This window comes from Helianthus annuus, chromosome 13 (genome assembly GCF_002127325.2).
Source record: "Helianthus annuus cultivar XRQ/B chromosome 13, HanXRQr2.0-SUNRISE, whole genome shotgun sequence".
Lineage (NCBI taxonomy): Eukaryota > Viridiplantae > Streptophyta > Magnoliopsida > Asterales > Asteraceae > Helianthus > Helianthus annuus.
The window spans coordinates 162,793,706-162,819,971 of NC_035445.2; the positions used below are offsets into that span (position 1 = coordinate 162,793,706).

Here is a 26,266-nt window from a genome sequence, read left to right on the forward strand (position 1 = left end):
ATGGTAGTGTGGATGATAGGAGGTTGCAGGTAAAAGAAAAAGAAGAAGAGGAGGTGGTGTGGATGACAGGAGGTTGCGTGTGGGATTGTGGGATTTGATGGATGATGGATGGTATTCTATAACATATAATAAATAATAGAGTACAAAGCTTGCTTTTTACTATGTAGAGAATAAAAAGTTAATATTGGATCATAAATAAATATTTGTTCGTAATTTTGGAATGATAGGATGAAAAATGCAAGTCATTGATGATTCTTTTTATTGGTAGGATTTAATTTATATGCAAAAAAACAATGTCAAATTTGTTACCGTTAAATAAACCTATTTAGTTTAACATAAAAATTTGTTACCTTATATATATATTTTTATATAACTTGTGACGTAATCCGGGTCTTAAATCCGGTCAAACCGGTCGGACCGGTCCGACCTTTAACCCCATAAAGCCACCGGGTCGACCTCCGGTCCGGTTCTGAAAACATTGGTTGGAAGGTGGAATATTCTGATTAGGGGAGTTAGTTGGAGTAGTGAGTGTGGAGATGAATGCATGAGTAGTGGGAAGAGTGATGTTAGATATGTGGTCCGGTTTTAATGGGAAAAGATGTTCCACAAATTGGACATGTCGAGAGTGGTAGAGATGGTGAGAAATGGGGTCGTAGCATTTGTAGGCGGATTTTGAAGAAGAATAACCAAGGAAGATGCATTTCGTGGATGGAGGGTGTAGCTTGGACTTTGCATATGTGTAGGTCCCTAGAAGGATCTTAGAACAAGGTGATTTCAAGTTATCAAATGCATAAACACAGGTGTGGAATCCCTGAGTTATACACAACCAAGCAAGAGCACAATCAATCAAGAAGAACAAATCACTCAAAAGTTTCTCAATTGATTTTGACAGAGTAACAATATACAATATCCAAAATAAGCTCCAGACTCTCTCAAAAAGCACTCTTCCATAATGAGTTGCATCCTGCTGTATTTATAGGCAATACAGCTGCACTTCACACGAAGGCTAACATGATCACACGAAAACAAACAGTTGAACACGAAGGCTCTCCTTCGTGTATGTATGAAGACACGAAGGCACTTAACACACGAACTGTGCTTTCGTGTCTTTTCGTGTAATGAAAGTTATATCTCCTTCATGTCATATTAAAGACACGAAGGCTGCCTTCGCATGATTACATAGACATCATATAACCAGACTGTTGCCAAGTCAAACAGGAGGATGTTTGACTTGGTCACCTTACATTTAAAGAATAAAAACATAAGCAAAACAAAGACTGTTTATACATGTTCGACAAAATTACAAGCAAAGACACAAATACATCAATAATATGGATGCAACCATCAAAAACACAAACACCCAAAAGGTTGGAGTTTGGTGTGAGTTGGTATATTGTATAGCCGATTAAAAGGTGAATTGAAGTCAAGAATTTTTGTGGGAAGATGGTTTATGAGATGGACTGCGGTTTGGAAAACATGAGACCAAAAAGTGAGTGGTTAGTTGGCATAATGAAGAAGAGAGAGGTCGGTTTCAACTATATGTCGATAGCGTCTTTCGAAAACTCCTTTTTGCTCCGGGGTATGTGGCGAAGTTGTAAAATGAGAGATACCATGTTGTTGGAGGTAAGGATCAAGGGCAATGTATTTACCTCCATTGTTGGAGAAAAGGGAGACGAGATGAGTTAAAAAAAACAGCTTTTCAACCGACATTTTAAATTATGGAAAAAGGACGGAGACATCTGATTTCTATTTCATTGGATAGAGCCACGTGTACTAGGAATAAAAATCAACAAAGATAACATAATAAGCATAGCATCAATGGAGGTTTGGACTCGTCCCCAAGCATCCGAGTAAACAAGTTCCAAACGTTTGGATACTCTAAATGAATTTTCACCAAAAGGTTTTTCATGAGTTTTATTCATCGAGCAAGCATCACAGTGAAGGGAAGCATGAGACAATTTATTACATTCAAGACCGAAATTTTTAAATAAAAATTTGAAAACTTGAATTGAGGGATGTCCAAGCTTGTGATGCCATGAGAGGATTGACTCGGTGGACTTGGTAACGGATTTAACCTGAGAGAGATGTTGGAGCGAATAGTAGACATTATTAATGTTGACTCCCTGTATTAGATACGCCCCCATTCGAAGATCCTTAACAAAAAAATCAAAGTGAAAAAATTCAACCGAAACATTGTAAGATGTGTGAGCGGTTTGAGAAGTGGATAGGCCTTTACCGTTTCCTAACACAATCTCGTCTGGTCCGCCATATTCCGATAGGTCATGTAAAGATGACGGTCTGATGTAACGTGATGAGAAGCGCCACTATCAAACATCCATGGTGCCATGGGAATGGTTGAACTTGCCGCCGAATAATTAATCATAGGGAATTTTGTTGCACGTTTTGTCCTTTGATCCTAACCTAGTTAGATTTTCTTGTTAAATCCGGTCACGTGCAAGTCACATGAGAGTAGTTTAGTCTTTATACATATAAAGGATAATTTTTGTAAATACTGATATATGTATAAATATATACATATATTTATGTATGTATGTATGTATAAAGGCACCACCCCCACCCCTCAACCTCTTCTTCCTCCTAACACCACCACCTGCAACCACCATGTCCCCACCCAACTCCACCTAATCCCCACCAAAGCCCTCAATTCTCCCTCTGAAGACTAAGGTGTCTCTTGAGTTTGACCATCAAACTTTTGTTTCATGTGCAGGGCATGTTTGGCTAAGCTTTTTGAAAACAACTTATTGACTTATTGGCTTTTTGAAAAAGTCAGTATTGAGTGACTTTTTGGAAAATTCACTTTTCCCCTCACATACAACCTGGTTGCCAAACATCATTTTGGAGCTTATGACTTTTCAAAAAGCCAATAAGTCAATAAGTTTTTTCAAAAAGCTTAGCCAAACATGCCCTTAATCTACACCCTGTGTCATTTATTTGTATACCCTCGGACACATCTAGAGAGAGGGAGAGATGAGGTGATAGAGCCACCGGCGACGGTGGACCTGCAGCGACACCTAGGCCTTGGATTTCAGTTATACCTCTTCCTCTGTTAGCTTCAGCCATCGTTGTCGGGTTTGACTACCGAACTGTAGGTGGTGATGAAAGTAGTCGATGTTCCGGCAGCACCTAGGGCTCCGATTTCAGTTGTATCTTTTTTTCCGCTATCATTGGCCATTGTTTCCAGGTTTGATTACGGAACCCTAGGTGGCAGTGGTGTCTTGGTGATGATATTATGGTTACAGGTGTGGTTGTGCTCTGTGATAATGGAATAGAATTTGTTGATGATCGATTCAATCATATGTGGAGACTGTGCTTCCCGATTATTGCTAAATAACCCCTTATTTTTACTCATCCCTAGGTGGCGGTGGTATCTTGGTGATGATGTTATTGAATTTGCTAGTGATGTTGGTTTTAGTGGTTGGATGGACGGTGATGGTTGGGTGTTTGGTTAGGGTTGGGTTGGGGCGGCGATGGCTGGATCGTGGTGGTTGGGTGTTTGGTTAGGGTTAGGGTGGTAGCTCTGTGTAGATCAGTTATCGGTGAAGACTGAGGTGGTGGTGGATGGTTGTGGTGGTGGTGGTGGGAGGTGGGAGATGGTGATGGTGGTGGTAGATGAAGGTTGAGAGAGAGGGAAAGAGTTCTGTGTGTGTGTTTATAGAGAGAGAAAGAGATTTTTAGTTTAGAAAAAATGTTATTAGTTATTTAAATTTCCTTTTCTTTTATTTATTAAAAGATTTATAAATAAATGGGTACAAAGACTAAACTACCCCTATTTGATTAGATTTAACAAAAATAACTAACAGGGTTAGGGTCAAAGGACAAAACGTGCAACAACATTCCCTATAAAGGACAAAACTTGTTAAAATTCGTTGAAAAGGTCACCGTTTGAAATATGGTATTGAGATAACTGACAAAACGTGTAATTTTTCCTTGTTATTATTGAAGTTTCAGTTTTGCTTGGGCCTGGGCCCAGAGTAATTGGGCCTGTTGTGATATTGGCCTGCATGTCCTTTTTGAGTTTGATTGACTGTTGCAATCAAGGGTGCTGGCTGGGTTTCTTGCAGAGTGTGCTCGTAATCAACAAGTTTATCGAACAGATCAGCGAAGGTCAGTTTTGTATCTCGAAAACGTAGAGCAGCAGAAGCATGTTTATATTCTGGCTCTTGATACCATATAAACTGTAATGAAATTGCGGAATTGAGTGATTTACATTACACAGTACATGTCTTATATAGACATATTACAACATAGAAGGAGCATGATTTCTGGTAGTGAAACATGCTAACAGGTTTGAACACGATAATTTTGAATATACATTCCATTTAAGTTCCTATAATCTTGTCTTGCCTTCATATTGAAGCTGCTCCAATGCCTGCACTACTTCATCAGATGTCGGTCTGTCTGTGGATTCTTCAAAGAGGCATTTCTTCGCAAGTATAGCAACTTTCATAGCCACAGCTATACGTGGGTCCATGATTCTTCTCTCCTTTTTGCTCTTTAAGTATGGCTTAGCAAACTCAGTTAGGATCAGAAAAGACTGGTGTACATTGCACTTAGAATGGTGGACATATTAGCATAGATATTTAAAAGATTTAACTTTTACCTCTTTTCAGTGTTGATTTTTCTCATTGTCAAAAACACTTTACAAAAACATTCATGTTATTTAAAACCCATGTGTATAAAACCCAAGTTGCTCAGCGAACAATAAAACCCAAATTGTTCAGCGAACAACAAACAATCACTATACACACAATTTTTTTTTATATTTTTATAAACCCAAATTGTTCAGTTCTCTAAAGTTTGTTTATTTTTTTTTTTTTAAAAACCTCATATTTCACATTCTTTATTTTACTCACGAGGACTTATTTTATTATTTGTTTCTCTTTCTCACACACTCACAATAAATTATAAATGCATGGATTTGAGTCTCTTGATATAGAGGTTTACTTTTGTTTTTTTTAATTTGTTCTCTATTATAGAGAATGAGAACTAGTGATGTTTTAGAATAATACTGAAAACAGTAATGCACATACTTTGACAACTACAATTATTATAAGGTAACTTTTGATAGTAGATGCTAATGATCTTAACAAAATTGATTGATGAATTTCTAATACAATGAAAAATGGAGGATAATAGTTAAACTATCATCCAAATCTCCATGTATGCTTGATGAATTTCTAATACAATGAAAAATGAAGGGTAATAGCTAAACTAATTCCCAAATCTCCATGTATGCATAATACGCCAAGCATAATTGGGCCAACTGGCATCGATTTTGGAAAAATAAAAACCAATCCTGGTGATGCTCCAATAGCATCTATTCATGCTAAACAAACTATTACCACATAATTTAATGATTTCATCGTCGAAAACTGGAAACGTGGTTTCTTCACGAGGAGTAACGCTATTGTTACCTTCAAACCAATAGAAACGACAATTATATTTGTTTGCTCCGAAGAAGTCCATACGGAATTTCCAAGAAACAGACTCCCCAGGGTGAATCACCTCAGCTCCACGATCGTCACATCCCACCACAACTTGTGGAACTTCTCTATTAGTAATTGTAATTCTATATGGTTCAAGCCATTTGCTCGAAGGTGGGGTGGTGTGGGCGTTCAAAATACCAAAAACATGGAACACAAAGAAAACACAAAAATTAAGTTTTAGTAAAAGACTCATAGTTAAAGCTGATATGTAAACGTATTCTCATTGTGGGTATATATAGAAAAGGAGATGGCATTTGATATGGAAAAAATTAATTCCGTTCAAAGATTTGTGATATGTAAAAAGATAATTGTTTGTGAATACACGACAAAATATTAATTACGAGGAGACTTATTGGAACATAAGGCTCCAATACATGCATGTTAAAATAAATCTATTATACATACATACATTTAGTCTATAAGGTCAGGTTCATTGCCATCTAGGAATAAATTATATTAGTAATTTATCTTTCTCTAAATTGGTGTAGTTGGGGCACGTTTTTGTAATGGGGCATGTGGTTAAACTGTGTGTCTTACTGGGTTTACTGGTCAAACTTATCAGACCTGCTAGACCAGATTCAAAAACTAGCTAACGCCAATTAATAAAAGAGTAAAGTAGACGGGTGATCCTTGTGATTTACTAAAATTTTGGATTTGATTATTTGTTTTTCAATAGTACATAAATGGTCCATGTGGTTTGCACTTTGTAACGCATATAGTCTCTAGCCAACATGTCAAAGGTTTCAGCAGGTCCAAATTAGGAACTAATTGTGTTGTAAAATGCAAACCACGGGGACCATTCATGTGACTTTTGGCTGAGTTGAGGAATAAATGTGTTACAAAGTGCAAACCACTAGGACCGTCCGTGTACTTTTAAAAAGTTAGGGATCAAATCCAAAATTTTGATAAACGATAAGGACTATGTATAACCATCAAAAAGAATTTATACTTATAACTATCAAATTTAGAATCCACATATTACAACATTTGACATTACACCCAATATTTACAAATGTATGTTCGAAATGCATTCTAAGACTGAGCTCGATCAATTGTCTCAAGTGGCTTGCCTGCCGTTATCAAAGACACGATGGATGGTAGTAGGCCAGAAACTCTTGAAGCAGCTATGCGGCTATCTGGTCAACTCGCTGAAAACCGCATAAAGTCGAAGTATTTGGATCGTGAATGGAGCAAGGGGTCAGCTGGCAAAGCTCCTGTTGGCAAAGCTCCTGTTGAAGAATCAAATGAGGCAAAAGAAACTAAGGCCGAATCTTCCTCTCACTCTAGTACAAGTAAAAAGCGCAAGGGTAATGAAATAAACTATGCGGCTACTACAAGCCCTCCTATACCAGCCACCCACCCCACTGAACCAAGTCGCACCTACTGGTCGCCCGAATAAGAAACCCTATACCGGCCCTCACACATTGTGTAACCATTGTAATTTCCACCATCAAGCCCATACCCCATGCCAATAGTGTACCAATTGTGGACGCCTTGGTCCATTGGCTCATGTTTGTCGCTCTGCTCCGCGACAAGCACCTAACCAACACCAAACTCACCCTAATAACCAATTGGTCACCCAACCCATATACCAACAACCTCAAATCATGGCTCCACCTTCGCAGAACATGATCCAGCCCTATTACCAACCCAATCTCCTCCAACTAGAACATGTTTTAATTGTGGTGACCCCACTCATTTTCGAAACACCTGCCTAAGATTGGTGAACATCATCAACGCCCAAGCTCAGGCTACACCGGTTAATCAAGCCTACCAGGCAGCAGAGGGTAGAGTCGTCAATAACAATGCTAATCAAGCAGGGGCTAACAACAACGCTGGAAATGTGTAGTCCAAGTCCGAAGAACAAAACTTCTTTACTGTTTTGATTTCAAGAAAAATGGGAAGTTCTGATGTTATCATTTTGAATTTTCGTTATTTTCTTTTGTACTCAGACAATTACGTTAATGTATTGTTGACTTAGGCATTTCATGCTAAAGTCATGGTGGATACGCCGCTGCTACTTCCTATATATAAGTGCCTCTGTCAAATTATCAAAAGCATCGTTAGACTAATCATGGGAGATTTTGTTAGCTTTTTGGTTTCTGCGGTTGGTGATTTAATTCTATGGTGTAGACTTTCCCTTAAATCATAGTCAATCCCCAATATGCCGTTTTTAGGCTTCACGATGTGATACTCACATCGCTTAAGATAGGCTATCTCATACCTAATTATGCATGTTTTTCACTCCCGTATCTCCGACACTAAAAAATAGATTCCTTAACTGGGTATTCAATCCTTACTAGGAACGTTACCACCTCAAACGGATCTAAACCCTACTCCCGATAAATCTTAGCATGAGTGTACTTTTAGCATCCTTAATACATGTGTTTAACACTCATCACCTCACGTTGAACGAATCTAAGATGAGAGTTCTTAGTGCAATTCCTAAATCTAACTAGTATCACCCACCCATTAAAAACACTACACACCTTTCTACACGAACGGTTTCTCTAAATTTCGGAAAGAAATTTTCCAAAGTAGAGGAGACGGTAACATCCGTCAAAAACGGATCCGCAAAACCCGATTCATACTGTAAACTGGATCCTACACCTAATAAAATAAATGAATGTGAAATTTTTTATAATATTTATATTTGTTTATTAGTTATATTGTGTGGTGCGTTTATTTAATTCATTTAATTATCTTCGGATCCAAAACGTTAATGTTGTAAGTTTATAACTATATGCGGTTAGTTAGTTATTAAATGAAAAATCATTTTAAAACTAGGTTAGAATAGATTTTAAAAGAAATAGTATAACTAGTAATAAATCATGTTAGTTAAAAAATATATAATAAATAAATAAAATATATATAACTAAACTAAGTTATTTATACTTATAAATCAAGTTAGTTATTTATCTAACTAAGCTGGATATTTGATTAAACCAAGTAATAAAGAATAAAGGTGCCTTATATCACAAAGTTGAAAGGACAGGGGCCAGTTTGTAACATTTGAACTTTTATTAATTAAAGAAACAAAAAACTGGTGGAGGACGGGTTCGAACCCGGGTTCTCCTCTTTATTACCGCGCGCACAAACCAACTGGGCTATTTAGCCCAGCCTTTAACGATTACATACAAATGTTAATTGTACAAAAAAATAGTGTAAATTACAAAATTCGTCCTTTATGTATGTCACTTATTGCAAATTGTGTCCTTTGTCTTCGATGATTACAGAAAACATACTTGATGTTTGCAAACCCTTGCAAGTTATGTCCTTTAACCCTAACTCAGTTATTTTTTTGTGGTTAAATTTGACCAAATGAACCCCACATGATGGTATTTTGGTCATTTTACTCTCATGTGAGGTCCATTTTTCAGATTTAACCACAAAAATACCCTCATGTGAGGTCCATTTGGTCATATTTAACCACAAAATTTAACTGAGTTAGGGCTAAAGGATATAACTTGCAAGGGTTTGCAAACATCGAGTACGTTTTCTGTAATTATTGAAGACAAAGGGCACAGTTTGCAATAAGTGACATACATAAACGACGATTTTTGTAATTTACTCAAAAAAATATATATTGGGGACGCGCTGGCCGGGTATCAAACCCATGCATCTAGCCGGCCCAAACCTTAAACATCAAATGAACAACTATACCACAACAACCTTTGTGCTATAACCCGAAACAAACAGACTTTTAAACAGACCACATCGCAAACCAGCTATGTCATCTTCTTCTCTGGGAGTTCACCGACCATAAATTCCCAAACCACCTGCCCGACCACGACTCTTTGACTCCCTTTAGAATACCCAAAGGAATTGGTTTTGTTAAACAATTAAATCCCTATCATTTAATTCATTCCTTTCATCTTTAATTAACCAAATTTATAAAAAAAAAAAAAAAAATCAATTCACCATTATTGTACCTTCATGAACTTGAAGGGTCTTGGTTAATTCGACCATTTTGAACATAAAACTTGGTTCCATTCATGCACTATTACCATTTCTCAATTGTATCAACTCTCGAAAGCCTACAAATCTATTTAATCAAAGATCATTTCTAGGGCTCGTAACTTGTTCTTAACATATCTTCTTCATACGAACACCTATTCAGGTAATTCAAAAGCCTAATCCCCATAGTTTTTCGAGCTTTACAAAACCCCTCTATAACTTTCTATGATAGAGGGCTTAATCTGCACGAATTTTAAATCCCCATTTCTAGGGTTCTTAGATGATAAAAATTGGGGCTTTTAATCTTTGGGTTACATTTTGATTAAATTTATCATAGGGTTTTGTTCCTCATCATGTTAGATTAGTTTAGTGAAAGTTTGGGAATTTTTAGGATTTGTTTGATTATGTTATGAATTTTTATTGCAAAAATATATAAAAAGAAATTATAAATAAAATAAGAAAACAACTAAACTGGATATCATGAATTTCATCATAGGCTCAAGATTTAGTAATTTCGTAGATTTTACGATCCATGATTATAATTGTTTTGTTACTGAGTAAATAAAATAATTATCATAAAATTTGTCTTTTAATAAATAAACGGTGCTTATATTAAAAATATAACTTTTGACTAAACTATCTTTTTTATGATGGATTGTTTTATATAAAATTGATATTACCTAACTTACAAAAAAAATATATATACACAATTTTTACCATCACATCTTAAAACTTAATATTTGGTTCTCATTTGATATAAACTCATGAGATTGTTATTGGGTAAATTGTCCTGTTTAGGTTAGTTTTATCACGGTATAAAAATTGGTTATAGACTTAGGAATTTATTTGTATCTTCATTTTATATATCACAAATGTTAGTAAGACATAATTGTTGAATTTTAAGATGTTGAAATAGTATAAGAACATAGTAATCTGTAAATAACAATACATTATGCTACACGTTACCTAAGTCATTATTCTATGGTGATATTTAGTATTTTTTAATATATGTCTATATATATATATATATATATATATATATATATATATATATATATATGGGAGCCGCTAAAATGAAAACCACCTCCAGTTGTAAAAACCATGAGAACCACTCTCCACCAATCATATTTTGCCAACGAAAAGGGTAGTTTGGTCATTTACCCCAATTGTCTAATCTCACCCTCTCTCTTCATTTAAATCACATCTTTTTCTCTCTTTATTTAATTCTTTCTCTCTCTTTATTTAACTATCAGAGTCTCTCTCTCTTCCTTTTTTAAAATCCATTTTTTCTTCATTTGCCTCAAACTCACCAGCTTCATCTTCTTGAGAGAGAAGAGGAACCTCCCCCCCCCCCCCCCCGCCGGATCTCCCCCTGACCCTCCATCGCCTCCGGTCACCCACCCTCATCGACTCCGATCCACCCCTCCGACCTAAAACTGCAGCCGCACCTACTCCCCGTTGTACCCCCCTCCTTCTCCGTCTCCGGTGGGTGCCGTCGCCGCACATGGGGGTTTCACTCATGTGTGAGCGGCGGTGGGTGATGATGTTACTATGACCGCTCATTTCTCCGGCGACCCCTCAGACCTGCAACCCATCTCTAATCTCCTCCCAGGAACCCAAAAGATGTTTGATCGGTGGAGAGGAGGTGGTTGGTCGACGGCGGAAGACGGTGGTAGGAGGTGTTTGGTCGGCGGTGCTAGTGTTGGAGGTGGTTTCACGTTTGTGGAGGATCTTGGCAGAAAAGGGGAGGCGGTTTCACTGATGATGTTCTTTGTCGATCTGGAAAACGGGTTTTAACGGTATGTTCTAACGGCCCTAGAACATTCATTTTGTTTAGGGGTTTTTGTTGAACTGTAAATTTATGGTTCTGGTCTTGTAAATTAGGCCGCCTCGGTTGTCGGCTACCCCCAAACACCACACCCTTTTGGGTTCGGATCTTGTGTCTCTGGTTTTGTTGCTACTGCCATTTTTGGGTTTGTTAACTATGTGGGTGTTAGATCTGTGTTTGAACCGGTGAACTATGTGGGTGTTAGATCTGTGTTTGAATGATGTTCTTTTTGGGTTTGTTGTTACTGTCATTTTATTGCTAATGCCATTTTTGGTTTGTTGTTACTGTCATTTTGTTGCTACTGCCATTTTTGGGTTTGTTGTTACTGTCATTTTGTTGTTACTGGTTCCTTTTTGAATCGGCGGTGATGATAAAAAAAACGGACGATGGCACGGCAAGGACGACGGAGGGTAGGTTTTTTAAACCTGCAACCCCTCTTTTGCAGCCTTTTGATTATCCGTTAATCTGAGCCAAACCCCGTTTTATTTTCGAGATACACTTTTGTTTTGATGTTTTTGTATTTTTCCCCTCTAGTCGATGATGATAACAATATATCTGAGACACCTCCCCGAGTATGCGATTTCTGGGCGCGTTCGTTTTTGCGTAAAAAGGATTTTGTTAAAAAAAAAGTTAAATCGTAAACTTTTTAACGTAAACCGTAAACTTTTTAACGTAAAAATGTAAAACGTAAATTTTTTTAAGTTTTACGTAAAACGTAAAAATTTTAACGTAAAACGTAAAAACTTTTACGTAAAACGTAAAAAGTTTAACGTAAAACTTAAAACGTAAAAAGTTTAAAATTTTTAACGTAAAACGAAAAAAGTGTACAAAAAGGGCGCGTTAAAAAAGTGAAAAAAACGGCGCGTTAAAACGGCGTGTAAAAAAACTTCGAAAAAATGGCGCGTAAAAAACGGGACGTAAAAACGGGGCAAAAACGGTCGCAAAACGGCGTGAAAAAAACGGGGGCGTAAAAATGGGGCGTAAAACGGCGCGTAAAAAACGGGACGTAAAAAATGGGGCATAAAAACGGCGCGTAAACGGGACGGTAAAAGGGCACGTAAAAAAACGGGACGTAAAACGTAAAAAAACCGGCGCGTAAAACGTAAAAAACATTAACGTAAAAACTTTTTACGTTCCGTAAAAAAACGCTCGTAAAAAAAGGGGCGTAAAAAAACAAGGCGTAAAACGTTCCGTAAAATAACACTCGTAAAAAAAGGGGCGTAAAAAACGTAATATAAAAATCTGTTTTTTAATCATTAAAAAAATTATCATTAAAATCTGAATTTAAAATATTGTTTTAATATAAAAATCTGTTTTTTAATAAAAAGTAATAAATGAATGGGACAAAAAAGACATTTAAAAATAATATATATAAAAAGACAAAAAAAGCAATTTTACCTAAATACCCTTTAACAATAAAATATTAAAAACATAATAAGACAAAAAGCTTTTAATATTAATATTAACTACTTTTAATCTTATCCATCCATCTACTTGATCAAAGGGCTAGAAAGTGGTTCCCATGGTTCTTACAACTAGAGGTGGTTTTCATTTTAGCGATCCCTATATATATATATATATATATATATATATATATATATATATATATATATATATATATATATATATATATATATATATATATATATATATATATATATATATATATATATAGGGGGCTGCTAGATTGAGAACCACCTCGAGTTGTAAGAACCGCGAGAACTACTTGATCCAGGGCGAGGTGGACAAATTTTTTTTTTTTCAAAAACATAGATGCATGTATTATAAACACATTCGTAAAAAAAATTTAAAAAAAAATGCCGTGCGTGTAGTTTTTTACACCACATGTTTGTGGTTTACGAGTTCCGTAAATTTACTGGACTCGTAAACCACAAACTTGTGGTGTAAAAAACTACACGCACGGCATTTTTTTTAAATTTTTTTTTACGAATGTGTTTATAATACATGCATCTACGTTTTTGAAAAAAAAATTTGGTCCACCTCGCCCCGTACGGTGTGGTTCTCGCGGTTCTTACAACTCGAGGTGGTTCTCATTCTAGCGGTCCCCTATATATATATATATATATATATAGGGTTACTATTCGTCGTTCGAGATTTCCCAAATCGTGCGGTGTTTCACAAGACTAAGCAGGAACGCAACTAGTGAGTAGATTCGACTCTTTTCCCCCTTTTGCCATTAAGTCTTTTTGGGGTTTATCTCGTGCTTGATTTCAAATTTATTATTTTGATTGATAACATGCCATTCGATGTGTTTCTCTGTGTCCCTTGTTGCTAATTTCTATTGTTTCTCTATACGTGCATCTATGTGTTACACGCTTTGTGTCACAGGATTCGCGTGGATCCACCTACCTGACTGGTTCCCCACGGCCATGGGTCGAACTCGGTATCGCCATCATTGTTTCGCAGAATCGCCATTTGGGGTTTGAATCTCTATGTGTTTATGGTTACTTATATTGTTATGTTTGTGTTGCTTATGAGATATGTGTTGAATTCTTGTTATATTGAAAGACCTAGTTTCACATTTAATGATGCATGTTATAAAATAAGGTTTTCTAAAAATAATAAAACGAAAAAGTTTTTAAATAAAAACCGGATCTATTCACCAACATGTTTGTTGGCCCAAATTTTTTTACTAGTGATACAAGTACACAAGGGTGGCGAATTTTGAGTTGAAGACATATAGGACTGTCATAGTAATAAACCAGCTATGATATGTTGCTTTAATTTATTTTGAATTTGTAACTTGGTATTAATATTTGAATTTTATGTTATGTGATGTGTGACAATTTAATATTGATGGTTTAAATACTTCAACTTTTAAATAGTTGTTATAAGCTTTGAGCAATTATCATGCCCTCTACCATTCTGCTGTAGGTTGGGGTGTGACAGTGGAGGGACCAGAGGGTGTTTTTTTAATGTGATTTGAGCATACGAATATATATTCTTTTTGCAATTGTCTTTGAAGAGAAAATAATGAGCTATCATATTTTACACCCTATAGATTCTTACAAAGTTTTTTGAGAAATCAATTCTAGTCGGAACTCTTGGTGTATTAATGCGGTTAAACCCACATCTTATCGCAATTTTGTATTTATTAATCGTGATTGGATCTCATGGACTGTTTCAAATCGAACTCAATTAATTATAGACTTCTAGTAAATATACACACGACACAAATACTAAACTCATATGACTTTATAAAAGTTAATTCTATTTATTATTCAATTTAATTTAATTTCTTTTAATTATTAAATAAGGATGTAACCTTAAAAAATGTAATTAATTAAATAAATATAGAAGTCATGAAGATTATAACAATATTAATTTAGATTTTTCATGTAAAATATGTATTCTTTAATGAGATGACATCACATGGTTGGATAAGATTATGTTTATGAGTCACTTACATGTCAATATAATTTTCACCGTAGCTAACAACTTCTTCAATTATATATAGTAATAATAATCATAATTTGAGGGATAAAGAAAGTAGACAGAGAGGCTCATGTGGATTGAAAATAAGGGTTTTTAGTGGTTGCCTTCAATTTTAAAAATGGAGAAAGATATAGCTCTTCTCCTATGAGTGCTTTCACATCCTATTTTTCATCTCTATCTACATAATTTAATTAGCATACTTATCTCTCAAATTTGTTTATTTTTTTTTAAACCTCAAATTTCTCATTCTTTATATATATTTTTATCTTACTCACAAACACTTATTTTATTATTTGTTTCTCTTTCTCATAGACTCACAATAAATTATAGATGCTTGGATTTGAGCCTCTAAGTATAGAGATTTGCTTTTCTTTTCTCTACTTTGTTCTCTACTATAGAGAATGAGAACTAGTGGTGTTAGAAATATTCTCTAAAACGTAGAGAGGAAGAGTATGTAGAAGGTGAGATGTGAATCCTCTAAGCCTAAGGAATTTATAACACAAGATGCTAATAATCTAAACAAAATTGATTGATGAATTTCTAATACAATGAAAAATGGAGAATAATAGCTAAACTATCATCCAAACCTCCATGAGAAGGAAGATGGAGAATAATAGCTAAACTATCATCCAAACCTCCATCATGTAGATGGAGGTTTGGATAATAGTTTAGTTATTACCCTTCATTTTTCATTGTATTAGAAATTCATCAAGCATACATGGAGGCTCCATGTATGCTTGATGAATTTCTAATACAATGAAAAACGAAGGGCAATACAATGAAAAATGAAGGGCAATAGCTAAACTATCCTTCAAATCTCCATGTATGCATAATACGCCAAGCATAATTGGGCCAACAGGCATCGATTTTAGAAAAATAAAAACCAATCCTAGTGATGCTCCAATAGCATCTATTCATGCTAAACAAACTATTACCACATAATTTAATGATTTCATCGTCGAAAACTGGAAACGTGGTTTCTTCACGAGGAGTAACGCTGTTGTTACCTTCAAACCAATAGAAACAACAATTATATTTGTTTGCTCCAAAGAAGTCCATACGGAATTTCCAAGAAACTGAATCCCCAGGGTGAATCACCTCAGCTCCACGATCGTCACATCCCACCACAACTTCTGGAACTTCACTATTAGTAATTGTAATTCTATATGGTTCAAGCCATTTGCTCGAATGTGGGGTGGTGTGGGGGTTCAAAATACCAAAAACATGGAACACAAAGAAAACACAAAAATTAAGGGGCGGTTTGGTAGTCTCTGAATGGTCATTTAGAGGTTACCTTTTAATAGAACCATTAAGAATTTTACTAATGAGAAGGTAGAAGAATATGACATGTGATGATTTACCATTCAGATGTTACCTCTTAACCATTCAGACTTGAGGTTACCTCTTATTTATTCAGAGGTTTTAAACCATTAAGAGATTGTCACGGCCCCCGACCCGGTTTGACCCGTTTCAGGAGCCGCGGGACAGAAATCCCGTGGTATTTAATTTAGGCGACAGCGGAAGTCTTTTAAAACAGGATCTTTAGTATTAAAACTGCTCGTTACATAATTTAGGGATAAAACCCAGTAATTTACAATAATGTGATTTCCATGGAAATCTTTATTTTTAAAACATGTTCCTTTATTTATTTACACTGAGCCACTTTTCTAAGCTGGTAGTGCTTCCTGGCACTTTTCTTTGCTCATAACAGATTACCTGAAACATGTTTGAAAAAGGTTTTGTCAGCGGGGAAATACTGAGTGAGTTCATTCAGTTTTTAGGAAATGACCCATAGTTATAAATTACAGCATAAGAGCGATTACAATGGTTCACATCTTATCTTTATCTGGCTTTCTGCCACAATGGTGACAAGTCACAATGGTGACGATGGTCATACCACTTATTAGGTTAATGAACTCTAATAGTGACGTTTCTCCCTAGTAGGTCAATGAACCTAACTGGGAGAAATAGTAATGTGCACAATACCCCACTAACCAATAAATCAAGATATCCACGACTTAGTCCCTGTAATTATAACTTTTGAAAATACTTTGAGGTATTGTAAAACAGTTTGAGAAAAAGAGAATGACTCACATTGCAGATTTAACGAGCAGTGTATAAGCCCTACTGATTAGCCTTGATTATTCCTAATTTAACAATAATGCACACAAAACAGGGTTAGTGATCAATACAGCAGTTACGATAACTCACAAGATCAAATTCTCACAATGAATGACAAAGTGCAATACTTCAACTCATTTATCGTATTAACGACAAACGACAAAGTATAATACTTCAACTCATTTATCGAATTATCGACAAACGACAAAGTATAATGCTTCAACTCATTTATCGAATTATCGACAAACGACAAAGCATAACCCAATGTGGGCGGCACTTAGACATTCTTTGGATATATTGATCCCGGAAATGAATCGTAATAGCGATCGAGTTATTACCCTGTTATCGTGGCAGAATTTCGAGATTATGTGGGTTTTTGTAGTATTTCGACGATATCTGGGTGTACAAATTGAATTTTACCGTCGAACCAACGCAGGAAATCAAGTGCCAAACTCCTCTATTTATACTGGAAAAACGGCGCGCTCGCGTGTCACGACAAGGAAACCTGGTCCTGGCGCGTGGCGCGAGAGGTCACTTTTAATATGGTGTTGCCACGCGTCTCAGTAGCTTGGGTGAGTCGACGGTTTGTTAAAATTCAATTTCTATCGAAAACAGTTTGGATAATACTATTACCCCCCCCCCCCCTGAGTTTTAGGGGCCCTGATCCTGATTTCGATTGTTCTGAAAATTTTAGGGTTTGTGTAGAATCACTTGGGTGTCTCAATTAGGGTTTTCTTAATAGATAATTAACATTCTAATTATTAATTTTAATGAGAGTTGTTACATCCTCCCCACCTTAAGAAAAATCTCGTCCTCGAGATTCACTGAAATAGATGAGGGTGCTTTCACTTCATCTTTGATTCCAGTTCCCAAGTGTATTCTGGTCCTCTCTTGGATTCCTATTTGACTTTTACTAGCACTAGTCGTTTGTGTTTGAGAAATTTAATCTTCCGATCTTCTATTTGTAGGGGTTTCTCTATGAATTTTAGCTTTTCATTTACCTCTATATCTTGAAGAGGTACTTACCAGGGATTCGTCTGATAGACATTTCTTGAGATTGGATATATGAAACACATCATGTACTCTAGCTAATTCTTCTGGTAGTTGTAAATGATAAGCTACTGGTCCTATGCGTTGGATTACTGGAAATGGTCCTACGTATCAGAGACTTAGCTTCTTCTCTTACCGAATTTATAAATTCCTTTCCAAGGAAATACTTTCAATAGCATTTTGTCTCCAACTCGAACTTCGACGGCTTTTGTTTATTATTTGTATAGTTCTTCTAACCGTCTTCAGCCTTTCCTTCGTGATACTAAATATCACAGTCGTAATCACCGAGGATTTCCTTTTCCTCATGTTTAATTCTTGTTGCTCAAATATGTATCTTAAATTCTTATGACCCATATGGATAGTAAGCTTGCTTAGATAATGTTTCCTAATCTTAAGGGTAACTTGTGGTTTCTAATTTTTAAGCTTACAAGTGGTAAGGCTTTCTTCGTGCTTTTGCAATTGCCTTGATGCATACACAATTACCTTTTTGTGTCGCATTACCATACATCCAAATTCTAACTTTGAAGCATTACCGTATACTTTAAAATCTTCTGTTCCTTCTGGTAAAGCTAGCTAGAGGCTTCTTTTTGTTTGGGTTCTTATTTAGAATTAACTGTGTTAACTTAGTTAAGGATATATCTATCTAAAAGAATCCTTAATAAACTGCCTATAGTATCCGGCTAAATTTACAAAATTCCTAATTTCCATTTAAAGATTGCGAACTCTTCCATTGCTATCTTAGCAGGATCTAGGTGAATACCTTCATGATTCATCATGTGACCTTACGTGGTTTATTTCCTATAATCATAAATACTTCTCCGGCGGTTACCTGGATTTTCTATAAAGTTCTTATCACAGAGAATTCGAGTAGGGTTGGCTACTAACCAATCTATTTCTAATACAACATCAAACTCGGCTAATTTCATAGGAATTAGGTTAGCGAAGAATTATATGACCTGAGAGTTCTATATTTTCCTTTTTGCCTGTTTTGACTGTAAAGATTTGTCTAAGTTAAGAGTTTGACAGAATGAAGTATTTATAAAACTTTGGTGTGCATCAGAGTCAGTTAATACTTTTTGTGTAAACGTTGTAACCTAGGACGTACCGGCTATTACATCTGGAATGAGCTCTGCTTCCTGAGTAGTCAATTGAAAGGCTCTTGCATTCCTTTTTGCTTCTTCTGCAGGTTTGGCTTTAGTGTCAGATGGTTTGTTTAGTTTTGGACAATTTGGCCTAAGATGTCCAGTTTCTCCACAGTTGTAACAAGCTGAAAATTTCTTCCTCCTGCAGTCTTCTTCCTGATGCCCCGGAATTTTGCAAAAATTGCAGTATCCTTTGCATCTTCCAAAATGTTTTCTTTTGCAAAAATTGCAAAATGGACTAGTGGAAGATTGCCCATTCCCTCCTTTCTTGAAATCGTTATGGTTATCCGAACGGATTACCTGGGTAATCTTTTGGGCTACTTCCTTCCTTCTATTTTCTTCTCTTGTCCGTACTAGTTCGTCAGTCAGAGTATTGGCTAAATCCACCGCATCATCAATCGTGCGAGGTTTCGCAGCCTTGACTATGTTACGGATTTCAGAAATCAATCCCCAAATATATCGAGAAATAAGTACTGGCTCTGGCGAAGCCAGGGTTGGTACTACTCGAGCATACTCGAAGAATGTCGTAGTATATTTTCGACAATCTACATCCATCATTCGGTGGGTTAAAAATTTGTTTGTCATTTGTTCCTTTTCATATTCGGGACAGAATTTTCTTTCTACCAAGCTCTTAAATTCTTCCCAGTTCATAGCATACGCCATCCTTCTTCCTTTTGATTGTAACACCGTATTCCACCATTCTAGCGCTCCTTCTTTGAAAAGATTTGACGCGTACATGACCTGATCATCCTGAGCACATTTACTTATGGCAATTACTGCCTCAGTTTTCTCTAACCAACGTAGTGCCGCAGTCGCTCCTTCGTTGCCTGCAAACTCAGATGGTTTACAAGCAAGAAATTCCTTGTAAGTGCAACCAGGCGTTGCAACTTTCATTTTCTTAGGGAGCGGCGCTTGTTGTGGTTCATTGTCATGATTAACATGATCATTGCCTCCGTTTACGCTATTACTGAAGTTATCTTCAGAAATACGTTTGCTAGGAACGAGTTGTTGTGGTTCTATTGGATTTTTAACAGCAGCAACGATTGCTGGAATAGCATTGGCTATCCCTTGAGCTATCATTGTTGGAATAGTGTTGGCTATCCCTTGAGCAACGATATTTTCTATATCCTGCCTAGTCATATATTGATTCCCCGGTTGTTGCTCAGATTGATTAACCTCATTAACTGGTTCATTATTAGCGTTTTCCATTTGACAACTAAGTTATAGATAAATAATTAGTATACAAGAAATAATTCAATATCACACTTAATTGCACATAATCACGTATACGAACAAAATTTGTAAATTTTCTAAAATTTCATGCTTCTATATACAACCGTTTTATTATTTATCTTACACATACTGATTTTACTATTACTATTACACAATAACAGTTTCATAAATCCCCTATTCTTTTTGTCAACGATATTCTAGTAACTGTGTTCCCTCTTATCGTAGTTCCAGGAGATCTGTCCCCCAATCTCTTGGATCCTATTCCCAGTATCCATTAGTTCTTCACCAAAGCGAAGTTCAGCCGTATTCTTGTTACTCATTGGTGGATTTGGTAAAGGTTCTAGATTGAACTGAGGAAAAAGCTTATAGTGATGGTTTTGTAACTGTATTTCGTTAATCAACCATTCGTCTATTTGCGAGTGGATTGAAGGGTTTGGAATAGCTGGTTCTAAGTTCATTGGTAGTGGTGTTTCAAGAGAGCGATTAAAAATATTTTCATTAACAGGCTTAATAGTATTATGGCTTGCCATTATAGAATCTAACTCTTCCTGAGATGGTAACTTTTCAATTTGCCTAGAACTTTCCCCGATTTCTATTTCCTTGGGCTTGGGTTTCTCGAGAGGTAAAGCATCGAATTCTATAGGTTCCTCTATGTTTGGTATATATCTATTGAAATCTCTGGAAACTTCTATTCTTACTGGATAGAGATTTAAATTTTGAAGGGCCTCAGACAAGTTACTCATGCTGTTTAGTAAAATAGATATAGTCAGAATTCATAAAATTTATAGAAAACTTTTTTAAATATTAGTTCCTACTGGGTACTATTGAAATTTACATTATACGAGGTTTTATTTGAAAATTTTATGATTTTCTTAATAAGACTTCTAGACTGTAGATAATAAAGGTACTAATACTTGAGTCAAATTATTTAAGAATTTGCATTACTTACTACATTGACTAGCATATAAAGATCTGCTCATACTGTACAAAATTATTCAGATAATAGAACACATAATCACAAAATAGCAATTAATAAAAATTAAGTATTTTCTAAATACTTAATTGGCTTAAATCAGTGGCTTGAGAAGTGGCTCTGATACCACCTTATTTCTGTCACGGCCCCCGACCCGGTTTGACCCGTTTCAGGAGCCGCGGGACAGAAATCCCGTGGTATTTAATTTAGGCGACAGCGGAAGTCTTTTAAAACAGGATCTTTAGTATTAAAACTGCTCGTTACATAATTTAGGGATAAAACCCAGTAATTTACAATAATGTGATTTCCATGGAAATCTTTATTTTTAAAACATGTTCCTTTATTTATTTACACTGAGCCACTTTTCTAAGCTGGTAGTGCTTCCTGGCACTTTTCTTTGCTCATAACAGATTACCTGAAACATGTTTGAAAAAGGTTTTGTCAGCGGGGAAATACTGAGTGAGTTCATTCAGTTTTTAGGAAATGACCCATAGTTATAAATTACAGCATAAGAGCGATTACAATGGTTCACATCTTATCTTTATCTGGCTTTCTGCCACAATGGTGACAAGTCACAATGGTGACGATGGTCATACCACTTATTAGGTTAATGAACTCTAATAGTGACGTTTCTCCCTAGTAGGTCAATGAACCTAACTGGGAGAAATAGTAATGTGCACAATACCCCACTAACCAATAAATCAAGATATCCACGACTTAGTCCCTGTAATTATAACTTTTGAAAATACTTTGAGGTATTGTAAAACAGTTTGAGAAAAAGAGAATGACTCACATTGCAGATTTAACGAGCAGTGTATAAGCCCTACTGATTAGCCTTGATTATTCCTAATTTAACAATAATGCACACAAAACAGGGTTAGTGATCAATACAGCAGTTACGATAACTCACAAGATCAAATTCTCACAATGAATGACAAAGTGCAATACTTCAACTCATTTATCGTATTAACGACAAACGACAAAGTATAATACTTCAACTCATTTATCGAATTATCGACAAACGACAAAGTATAATGCTTCAACTCATTTATCGAATTATCGACAAACGACAAAGCATAACCCAATGTGGGCGGCACTTAGACATTCTTTGGATATATTGATCCCGGAAATGAATCGTAATAGCGATCGAGTTATTACCCTGTTATCGTGGCAGAATTTCGAGATTATGTGGGTTTTTGTAGTATTTCGACGATATCTGGGTGTACAAATTGAATTTTACCGTCGAACCAACGCAGGAAATCAAGTGCCAAACTCCTCTATTTATACTGGAAAAACGGCGCGCTCGCGTGTCACGACAAGGAAACCTGGTCCTGGCGCGTGGCGCGAGAGGTCACTTTTAATATGGTGTTGCCACGCGTCTCAGTAGCTTGGGTGAGTCGACGGTTTGTTAAAATTCAATTTCTATCGAAAACAGTTTGGATAATACTATTACCCCCCCCCCCCCCTGAGTTTTAGGGGCCCTGATCCTGATTTCGATTGTTCTGAAAATTTTAGGGTTTGTGTAGAATCACTTGGGTGTCTCAATTAGGGTTTTCTTAATAGATAATTAACATTCTAATTATTAATTTTAATGAGAGTTGTTACAGAGATAGCATCTGAATGGTCATTAAGAGGATACCAAACAACCCCTAAGTTTTAGTAAAAGACTCATAGTTAAAGTTGATATGTAAACGTTTTCTCATTGTGGGTATAAATAGGAAAGGAGGTGGCATTCGATATAGAAAAAATTAATGCCGTTCAAAGGATTTGTGATACGTTAAAAGATAATTGTTTGTTAAATACACGACAAAGTATTAATTAAAAGGAGAGTTATTGGAACATAAGGCTCCAATGCATGCATGTTAAAATAAATCTACTATGAGGTTGCAAAAATAGAAGTAAGTGATATGAAATTGATGAAAATGAATGTTCTTATTTGTACGTTTTGTCTAATGAAAATATGACACATGCTAAAATTAATTATTTAAATTATTGTGCTAATAGCGTTATTGCATAAAGAATCTTATTTACTATTTTCGTAATTGTTTCATAAAAAAAAAGAGAAAAATGCCCGGATAGTCCCTGTGGTTTCGCATTTTTTCACCTATAGTCCCCAACTTTCTAAAATTACCTGAATAGTCCCCAACTTTTCATTTTTTGTTCCCGGATAGTCCTTGGGTCTAACTTCAGTTTTTTTTCTCTGTTAAGTGGGTGTGAAATGACCAATATACCCTTTCTTTTAAAAGGCCAAACTACAGGGACTATCCGGGCATTTAATAAATAAAAAAAATAAAAATCTAATTAATAACTCAAATTTCAAGTGGGCCCACAACCTACCCCACCCTCACCCTACCTCTGTCAACATCTTCTTCTCAAAATCTATCACCCACCTGGAAGTTTTGATTCTGTTCAACAATTCGTTTTCGGGTTCTATCCCCATTGGTCTTTCAACTTGTTCTTCATTAGTTCGAGTTCGTTTCCAGAATAACCGAATTTCGGGTCAAATTCCGGGTGGGCTCGGAAGCTTGCCGGATCTGCAACGGTTAGAATTGTCACATAACAATTTAAGTGGCAAAATTCCTCATGATCTCACTTTGTCGAGTTCGCTTTCGTTCATTGATGTTTCTTCGAATCATCTTGTTTCAAATCTGTCGTTTGATATATTTTCAATGCCAAATCTGCAAACATTAGTTGTTTCCAACAACGATTTCTCCGGCGATATCCCGACTCGGTTTCTGGATTCGCCGGCGTTATCGGTGCTAGATTTATCGTTCAATAGTTTCTCCGGTGAACTACCGGAGAGCATAGCTTCATGCCAGAAGCTTGTGAATTTGAATCTAAGTCACAAACAGTTGACGGGAGAAATCCCGAAATCCGTAGCAAGAATGTCGATGTTATCGGTTCTTGATCTGTCGAATAACTCATTCGTCGGAAAGATTCCGGACAGTTTCGGAAGCTCACCGGCTTTAGAAACGGTCAATCTTTCGTACAACCAGTTAGAAGGACCGTTCCCGGATAATGGGATGTTACGGACGATAAACGCAAATGATTTAGTCGGAAATGACGGGCTATGCGGGGGCGTGCTCAAGCCGTGTTCAAATGTTCGAGCCAGCAGTTCCGCCCGAAAGAAGGTTCACGTCCGTCACATCGTTTTCGGTTTCCTTTTCGGGGTTTGTGTGATTTTAACGTTCGGGATCGCAGCGTTCACGGGGCGGTGGTTGTATCAAAGATGGTTTCTTTATGAATTACAATTTCATCATCAAAACTTGCAGGTGGGTAATAGATTTTGAGAAGAAGATGATGACAGAGCTAGGGTGAGGGTGGGGTAGGTTGTGGGCCCACTTGAAATTTGAGTTATTAATTAGATTTTTATTTTTTATTTATTAAATGCCCGGATAGTCCTTGTGGTTTGGCCTTTTAAAGGAAAGGGTAAATTGGTCATTTGACACCCACTTAACAGAGAAAACAAACTGAAGTTAGACCCAAGGACTATCCGAGAACAAAAAATGAAAAGTTGAGGACTATTCAGGTAATTTTAGAAAGTTGGGGACTATAGGTGAAAAAATGCGAAACCACAAGGACTATCCGGGCATTTTTCTCTAAAAAAAATGTTTCCTTCCTATAACTATAATATTAGCTTAAGTTCTATCTATTATAATTATGTTAGGCTTTATCTGTATTTATAGCACTATATAAAAAGAACTCTTATGAGTAGCCATGTAATTTAACTTCAATCCTACGACATTAAAAAAAAAATATAATGCATTTGCTACAAGTTTTGATGCCTAAACAAATTTTCATTTACCATTTTATCCGTTGTGTAATATTAATTAAATATTTAACAAACATAATATTTAGTTACATGATATTTAATGAATATAATATTTAATGACATAAATTCTACAAATATAACTTTTTATTTTTATTTTTATTTTTAAACACTAGTATAAACCAAAAAAAGATTTATTATTATTATTAGAAAAGTATATGAAAATAAAATATAAGTAAAATTATGAGTTCCAAAGAGATTATGCTACATGACATTAATTGAAATTATTTATTAAAAGTTAAGAGATTTGAAGATTACAACATTGAAGAAATTATAAATGCATTGATTAAATAAATATCTTGAAAGAATAAACTGCTTACAGAAACACAAAAATAATATTAAAAATATAACCATGTTAATAAAACTTTTTACTGTCTAAAGTATTATATTATATTATATATATTAACATAAACTTCTCATGAATAGTATGTTGAAATTTTTTTATTATCGTATTAAGGGATGTATATTTAATGGTATTTTGATTTTTTTTTCTTATATTAGGTGATGAACATTTGATAGTTACTATCAATAATAAGGATAAATGTTTAGTATATTATATTAAATTAATTATTGATATTATTTTATTAATACTATTAAATAGTTGTATTTTTATCAACTTTTATTCTTATAGGTTTTTATTAAAAGTTGAATAACTATTTGTATTTAAACTTTTTCTTCTTGACATTATACATAATTATGATGAAGAGTAATTATATATATTAACATGTTTTGAAATTTTTTTATTATCGTATTAAGGGATGAATATTTAATGGTATTTTGATTTTTTTTCTTATATTAGGTGATGAACATTTGATAGTTACTATCAATAATAAGGATAAATGTTTAGTATATTATATTAAATTAATTATTGATATTATTTTATTAATACTATTAAATAGTTGTATTTTTATCAACTTTTATTCTTATAGGTTTTTATTAAAAGTTGAATAAGTATTTGTATTTAAACTTTTTCTTCTTGACATTATACATAATTATGATGAAGAGTAATTGTAATATTTTAAGTATTTTCATTTTTTAATATTTTATTTGTTTTTGTTTGATTTTTTAGTAAGTAACTAAGAACTTTTTGTGGTATTGGTAGGATTTTATTTAGCAATCAATTTGGTATTGGTTTTGTTCATTACATTACTGGTACGATTCATGTACTCG

At 35.3% G+C, this 26,266-nt stretch overlaps 1 protein-coding gene across 1 annotated transcript; it reads left to right on the top strand.

Moving 5' to 3' along the window:
• The first annotated feature begins 11,015 nt into the window (after positions 1-11,015).
• Positions 11,016-25,612, top strand: LOC110902208 (leucine-rich repeat receptor-like protein kinase PXL1). Its single transcript, XM_022148921.2, has 4 exons — positions 11,016-11,254; positions 11,349-11,412; positions 23,751-24,539; positions 25,598-25,612. The coding sequence occupies exons 1-4, from the start codon at positions 11,016-11,018 to the stop codon at positions 25,610-25,612; spliced, it is 1,107 nt and encodes a 368-aa protein (XP_022004613.2).
• The last annotated feature ends 654 nt before the right edge of the window (positions 25,613-26,266 follow it).